An 8,381-nucleotide genomic window follows, 5' to 3' on the forward strand; every position below is an offset into this window, starting at 1 on the left:
GCCTAGTCTCTCTTCCTCTACACCACACATGTATGTATGTATGTATATCAACTAAATACCCAACTGTATTAAGTTTCAGTGAACATCTTTAAGGACCACAGAAACACTGCTTGAACGTTCATTAAAAATTTAGTATAGATTTGCTTTGGAAATGTATTTTTAGCTAAAATGTTTCTTAAAAACAAGTGAAAGGGGAGGGGAGGGGAAAGGGGGAATGGAAGGACAGCAGAATAAAATAGACATTATTATTGCTGTGGGTATATACGTGACTGCATGACTAATGTAATTCTGCAACCTGTACACTCAGAAAAATGAGAAATTATATCCCATCTGACATGTATGGTATGTCAAGATCAGTGTACTGTCATGTGTAACTAATTAAAACAAATACATAAATAAATAAAAAAGAAAAAACAAGTGAAAACCTTTTATAGATCTCTTTATAGATTGAGTAGGATAATAATGATGAAATAAAAACAAAATAAGTGCAGCATGACTCCATTTCAGTTTATATAGACTGAGTGCGTAGCTTCTGAGTAAGAAAACATTGCATAATATTTTATAGTTTTCTAAATGTGTAAAATGGCTTTAATTTAGTATTTTGTAAAGATCTGCAGGCATTTGTTTCCCTGTATTCTGTGTATTTGTATTTAATATTAGGCACTTGGTTTTTGTGAAAATGTTCCTGCATTAACTCTATACCACAAAGTTTCACTATTCTGTGGCCAAAATTTGCCTAGTGAACTTGTGAAGGAATTCCCTTTGGACTAGGTCCATTATAGATAGTATCCAGGACTAATGTTAGTGCCTAAATTGCAGTGTTTCCCATGGGGCTATCTGCTTCCCTCAGAATCAGCCCATTGCTACTAGAAAATCACTATCAACTGTGATTCTCATCAAAGATGTCAGTGGTATGTTGGAATTCATTTTCTGTGTATATTTTAGTGCTATAAATTGCCATTCCAAATTAGACTTGCTTTTAGTATATCATTTTACACCGTTGATCTATTATTTATTACTTGAGCACATGAAGACAGGCAATGTTGTGAGGTGTACGCGGGTAAACTACTTGGTGAAAGCATGCTTTGTATTTTTAACATGTATAATTGTATTAAGATCAAGCAAGCTTAGTTTTGTGCCTGGTTTTCTTGTTTGAAAATGGATTTTGTTACCTGGGGGTTGCAGTTGATGACATTTTGATATTAATATGTTTGCTGCTGCTACAAAGAGTTTTGTCAAGCAAGTTGGAGATGGAGGGAGATTAGTTCCAGTTCCAAGCCTCAGTGAAGCTGACAAATACCAACCTCTCAGTCTGGTGGTAAAAAAGAAGCGATGCTTTCTGTTTCCTAGATATAAATTTACCTCAACACCTTTTACACTGAAAGATATTCTCCTAGGAGACAGAGAAATTTCAGCTGGTAAGTTTAAATGTTTGGTAGTGACTACTCATGGAACTGTTATTAGTAACCTAAACAGAGGTCCTATGTACTATTTATACTAGTAATACATATTTTCAATGAAAAAAAAGCAACTTTTATAATGAAAGTAATGATATTATTGAGATGAACAATGTCTAAAGTTTATGTAATATCAAATCTCTTATTGAATACTTTTAAAGTCTATTAATTATTTTATAAGCTGTTTTAATCAAAATCAACTTAGAAAATGACATAGTATTTTTTCCTCTGTAAATTAGTGTATTATTTGATCTTATCTCTTACATAATCAAATGAGATAAAAATAATCTGAATTTTGTTTACAATTCAATTATTACACTTGGTAAACTGAAATGTGTGTTTAAAGCTTGATTAAATGTGTTTTTAAATGTGTTTTTAAAGCTTGATTAAAAAGTTAATTGACATTTTGATAAGTTACTGCTTCTAAACACCTGTTTATATTTCAATACCCTAGTACATCTTGATATTTAAGAAATTTTGTTGACTGAACAGATAATTTGATTTCATTTGAAATATTTGGCTATTTGTTTTTTGTTATTGTAAAATTGAACTGCTATTTTAATTTTGGCCTGAAATGTTGCTTTTTTAAATGAGATTGGATCTTGAATTGCAAATTAACTTTATATAATCTATATAAGCTGAATTGGAGACATTTAAAAATACTAGTTTCTTTTCATGAAGGTATTTCATCTTATCAATTACTGAATTATGAAGATGAATCAGATGTTTCACTTTATGGAAGGCGAGGCAACCATATTGTAAATGACGTTGGGATTAATGTTACTGGATCAGATTCCATTGCAGTAAAAGCTTCATTTGGTGTAGTAACCAAACATGAAGTGGAAGTATCAACATTACTCAAAGAAATTACTACACGGTCAGTATAATGATCCAAATGCATGTCAGTGGTTTAATTAAAAGTTTTAATATATATAAACTTCCTTGTAAAGAATGCTTAATTTTACTAATGTAATTTATTTGTGTGATTTTTTTTTTAAATATTACAAATTAGTAGTATTGTTGCGGGAAACAGACAGGTTGAGGAGCAGCAAGCAGCACTCAGAGAGGAGAACTCCAAACATTATTTTATGCTGGTGGGCCCAGAGGGGAACAAACTCTAATTCTGAGCACTCATCCACAGTTTCTCACAATTTTTATAGGTTATTTGGCATCATTTTACACTCATCCTATCATTGGGGGCTTTTTTCTTCTTTAAGAAAAAAAACTCCTAATCTACAGGGCTTAAGGCCTTGTGTAAGCATGGTTGTAGAAACAGATAAGGATAAAGGGCTCTTTTCACAGGCATGTGTTAAATCTCTAGCCTTAAAAGCATAGCACAGGGATGTTTATATTTCAAGAGGGAGAAGTTAAACTCCTAAGGCAGTTATTTACAGTAATCCAAAAGGTAGGGACCCATTGGTTAATTAGGCTTCCTAAAGAATGGCTGAGGGGAACTTTCCCCAAGCATTGGTTTCTTACCCAAACCTTTTTTTTTTTTTTTGGTAATTTCATTTTACAACCAGGTCTGGTTTTGCCATCACAGTATACCGAACTTTGGGTCAGGGTAGATACCCAAGAATCATTTGGTTTGAAGAAGATTTTCTAGTGTTCCACAAAATCACTAAGCCCCTACACAAATTTGCTAAATTATTACACTAAAAAAAAAAAAAAAAGACTTTTTGTCTGCAACAAATGTAGAGAGCCCCCTCCAACAGACTCAATAGAGAGAATAAAACACTTTACATGAGCCTGTTTTAAGAAATTAGAAGGAAGAGCCAGGGTATTCACATTCTTTTGGGTGTATTTTCTGGTTTATATTAGGTCTGCCTTTTTTACATTTCGTTAAGATGGACTATGAATGAGTAACACATGATAGGAAAAAAATGTGCCGGATTATATATAATTTGATATTGAAGAATCCTATGACTGTCTTCTTTTTATTTTAGGAAAATTAACTTCGATCACAGCTTGATACGTCAGTCACGGAGCAGCAGAAAGGCTGTGCTTTGCGTGGTCATGGAAAGCATTCGAACCACACGACAGTGCTCCCTGTCTGTTCATGCTGGCATTCGAGGAGAAGCCATGCGGGTAAGACAGAAGCATTAGGCTTTGCTTACTAGCTACAGAGTTGCTGTGGGAAGTTTTAAAAAAGCACTCAGTGAGAATGAAACTTAGATATTACATCAAATGTTGAGATGAAAGAGCTGCAGTGGTTTAGGATTTTGCACAGTTATGACTGTGTTTAAGAACATGAAAAAAATCCAAGAAAACATAGATTCTAAACATGTGTAATATGATGCAGATAAAGTATTAATTCTTGTTGAATAATTTGCATGCCAGCATTTCTGTCATTGCTATTTAAGTTCTACTTTAAGAAAACAAACTAAGTGCTGAAGTTGCATTATTTTATTTTTGAGGTACTGAGATTTAACCCAGGGCCTCACACATCTTAGGCAAGTGCTTTATTGCTTAGCTATACCACCTGCTCATTTTATTTTTTATTTTGAGATGGAGTCTTGCTAAATTTCCAAGGCGGGCTCAGACTTGGGCTTCTCCTGCCTCAGCCTCCTGAGTAGCTGGGATTTATAGATGTGTGCTGTCATGCCTGGCCTGACTTTACTTTTAAGTTATATAGTTCATACTTGGATTTTTAAACATTGAAATTACATTTTATAATAAAATAGTTTTTCTAAATTAATATTATCAATGGTCAAAGCATGCTCCATTCAATTTTAAATCCTTTAAAAAATTAGAAAATTATGTGGGTTTAAATTTTTTAAAAATGTTTTTAGTTGTCAATGTACCTTTATTTTATTTATTTATATGTGGGTGCTGAGAATTTATATGTCTCACACTGGCTAAGCAAGCACTCTACCACTGAGCCACAACCCTGGCCCATGTGGGTTTAAATTTGATCTCAGTTATGATATTCTTTATCTTTGTCATGTAGTGACACCTAATAATGCCTTGATAGGATTAAAGCCAATTGTTAGAAAGGTAAGAGTTAAATAATCTTTTTCTAGTCTTTACAAGTAAGGGTCTGTTCAGTATGACATTCAGCTGTCCACTGAATTCTGATTAACATTGGATGATTTGAGGGGCACAGACTGAAGCATTATTGGAATATGGGTAACACTTTTGGAAAGTTGCAGAAAAACTCTGGAGGATTTGAAACAGTAGACAGATTAGGCCAAAAATACCTCAACACAGTTATTTTGTTAGATTTGAAGTTTTAAGAAAAAAAAACAAAAAACTTCTATTGCAGAGAGCATTACTGTTGGGTTGGCCCTAATCATTGGCTTCGGTACTGAAGTAAGCAAAATAGTCTAGAAGTCTTCCCCGATTCAGATTACCAGTTCCTGCTGGATCACTTGGATCTCTGCTATGACAGTCTAATTCAAGCAGGGTAATTCTTTACTTGAAGAGGTTTTGTTTTTTTGTTTTAGTAGTATTGTAAAAGATGATTTGCTTCTCAAAAAAATCTATCCTGATGTGTTGGCATCCTTAATAATGTTTTTATTTTTTATTTATTTAATATAGTTTCATTTTATGGATGAACAGAATCCCAAGGGAAGGGACAAAGCTATTGTTTTTCCAGCACATACAACCATAGCTTTCAGTGTTTTTGAACTCTTCATTTACTTGGATGGTGCCTTTGGTGAGTGGAGAATCTGCTTCAAACAGTGATTTTTTTTTTTTTTAAGGAGAATTTAGTGGGAAAGCCTCTCTCTCCCTTTCCCTCTCCCACCTCCTTTCTCTGACAATCATAGAAAAGTGATGCCTGCTTTCAGCACCGTCAGTCATAGGGAGATAATCAGTGACCTTCTGATAGGTAGTTTTTGATAGTGGTAAATAGGAGTAGTAAAAAGAGGCCTGTAGTGTCAGGGCACCATACTTCAGTTTTACCTATATTAGATACAACTGCCCCTGTACTCCCCTAAAAACATAACTAGAAGTATAGATACTTCCTTCAGAATTGCCCTCTTTTGTGATAGTTCTGTGTAGCTCACTGTAACTTCTACATTTCACAGGTCTTTAAGCTTGGTTGGCCGCCAGCCAGCCCAAGTCCAGGTATATATATAGCCCAAAGGACCAGGAAGAGAGCCCCCTAGCCATGATAATTTATAAACATTTTTAGATCTGTTTTGTTCTTTTTCTACAATTCTGTGGGAGGAGAGAATAGGAAGCCTAGAAACAAAACTACGTTCTGAGTAAATTCTATTTGGAACCTGCTAAGTGTAGATTTTTACAGTTATATTGATGTATGGGAAGAAGACACAATGGTATCCTGTATCCTTCTAATTCTTAAATGAAAGTATGTTTGTCCTTGCACTTCCAGGAATTTATCCTACAGGTGTACTTACACACATGTGAAATAGTTTGGGTATAAGGATAGTCTGTTCCTAATAACAAAAGATTGAAAACAACCTTAAGGGAACATCCATAAATCAGGATAATAGGAAGCTGTTAAGGGCAAGGTCTCTATAGACCCTGACATGGAACAATCTCTAAGACATATTTTATTGTATTTTTAATTTTTTTTTTTTGGTACTGGAAATTTAACCCAGGGTGTTTTACCACTGATCTATATCCCTAGCCCTTTTTGTATTTTATTTTGAGATGGCTTAGGGCCTTTCTAAGTTGCTGAGTCTGGCCTCAAACTTGTGATCCTCCTGTCTCAGCCTCCTGAACTGCTGGGATTGCAGGCATTTACCACTGAGCCCAATATCTAAGACATATTTTAAAGAAATGTATCTAGTGTGTAACTATTTGGTCCTAATTTTATACACATACACATACATATATATTCTTTTATGTAAACTATATGGAGTATTTCTGGAAGCATACACAGACACTTAACATTGCCTCTAAGGTGGAAGACTGGCTGGGTGCGGTTGGGCTAGAGACTTATCACTGCATACCCTTTTTATGTGATTTGAATTTTGTACCATATGAATGAACTTTTTCCAAAAATGTATGAATTTAGCTTTAAAAAAGTGGAATGAATTACTAGAATTCATTGCCTTATAAAATACCCCATAGCATATGAGTTGTTCAAGTTATAACATCTTCTCAAAATTGTTTTGTAGACCTTTGTGTCACTTCAGTGTCAAAAGGAGGATTTGAAAGGGAAGAAACAGCAACGCTTGCACTGCTCTACAGACTGAGAAATATACTATTTGAAAGAAGTATGTCTCTTGAAGAGTATTTCAAATGAATTTTTTCCTTCCTGGATTAATATCCAATAATGCCATGTATTAAGGGAAGATTTCAATGTAAAAGCCAAATCATTTCATGACTGATAGTTTAGAGTCATATATTTATAAATGCAGTTTGGGCTGTTTGTTTTCTGTTTTAACTTCTAATACATTTCTGTTTTTGTCCTTTTAGACAGAAGAGTGATGGATGCCATTTCTCGTTCACAGCTTTACTTGGATGATCTTTTTTCTGACTACTATGACAAACCTCTCAGCATGACTGATGTTTCACTCAAGGAAGGGACTCATATCCGAGTTAACTTACTTAATCACAACATTCCTAAAGGGCCTTGCATACTCTGTGGAATGGGGAACTTCAAAAGGGAGACAGTCTATGGTTGCTTTCAGTGTTCTGTAGATGGACAGAAGTATGTGAGACTTCACGCAGTCCCTTGTTTTGATATTTGGCACAAGAGAATGAAATAAAAAGAAAAAAACAGAATATGCCTCATTGGTGTCTTAAGTGCAATTGTGCCTATCATAAGCCTTCTCTAGTTTGCTTTGATGGTAAGTTAAACCGAGAGAAGAGCTGGAAAACCTGTGTGGATGTCACTTTCCTAACACATAAAGTGGAGATGTGACACAACTTTTTTCTTCATAACTTGTCATGATTAATAACATTGTGTATGTAAAAAAAATTCAAACCTAAAATTCAGAAGATAGTCATTCCTTCATAATTTTGCCAGTTAATTTAGAATCATTTTTGGGATTTAGTCTATGATAATATTTTATATAATTAAGAGATTTTTCTAAATATCAATTTTATTTTCAGTCAAATTTTAATTCAACATTTAAGGATGACAAGAATGCACCAGTGGCTACTTTATGGTCCTTTAGTGCTCTAGGTCTGGTAAAAAGAGAAAAATGTGTTAATAATTTAATATAATTCTAAATGTTTAATTGCAGTATCAAATTAAAAACACTGAGCTCCGCATGGGGTTTTGTGTACTTGGTTAACAGTGTGACTGAAAGTAGTAATAGGTTGCCATTCTGTGACATACATATGCTAATTTTGTCTTCATAAAACTTGCTTAATTTTTTTTGACTTCATAAACTCCTTTTAATCTTTTTAAAAAATCTTTTGTGGTTCTTGGGATTAAACCACTGAACTATGCCTATTTTGAGAAAGGTTTTCCCTAAATTGTCCAGGCTGGCCTTCAACTTGTGATCCTTCTCCCTTAGCCTCCTAAGTAGCTGGCATTACAGGTCTGTGGCACAATACCTGGTTTCTATTGTCATTTTAAAAGTTAAGGCAAGGGGCTGGAGATGTGGCTCAGCGGTAGTGCGCTCGCCTGGCATGCGTGCGGCCCGGGTTCGATCCTCAGCACCACATACCAACAAAGATGTTGTGTCTGCTGAGAACTAAAAAATAAATATTAAAAATTCTCTCTCTATCTCTCTCTCTCTCCTCTCTCACTCTCTCTTTAAAAAAAAAAAATAAAAAAAAAATAAATAAATAGAACATGTCTGTTTCTTCTTTGAAAATGTTTCAGACATTTAATATGTTTAGTTCTGAAAGGTCTTTTTGTTGTTGTTGTTGTTGATTGCTTAGTCTGGCCTCATGGGCTCAAGATGATCCTCTTGCCTTAGCCTCCAGAGAGCTTGGATTACAGGCACATGCCACCATTCCTGTTTTACTTCCCTTTTCTGAGGGAAATAAAATGAT

At 34.4% G+C, this 8,381-nt stretch overlaps 1 protein-coding gene across 1 annotated transcript; it reads left to right on the plus strand.

The window, feature by feature from the left end:
* The first annotated feature begins 1,207 nt into the window (after positions 1 to 1,207).
* On the plus strand, positions 1,208 to 7,141 carry Pjvk (pejvakin). The gene is made up of 6 exons (XM_026392034.2): positions 1,208 to 1,418; positions 2,139 to 2,334; positions 3,404 to 3,545; positions 4,998 to 5,115; positions 6,548 to 6,646; positions 6,849 to 7,141. The coding sequence occupies exons 1-6, from the start codon at positions 1,208 to 1,210 to the stop codon at positions 7,139 to 7,141; spliced, it is 1,059 nt and encodes a 352-aa protein (XP_026247819.1).
* Positions 7,142 to 8,381: the final 1,240 nt, after the last annotated feature.

The sequence above is a fragment of the Urocitellus parryii genome, chromosome 1, assembly GCF_045843805.1.
Source record: "Urocitellus parryii isolate mUroPar1 chromosome 1, mUroPar1.hap1, whole genome shotgun sequence".
In the NCBI taxonomy this organism is placed as follows: domain Eukaryota; kingdom Metazoa; phylum Chordata; class Mammalia; order Rodentia; family Sciuridae; genus Urocitellus; species Urocitellus parryii.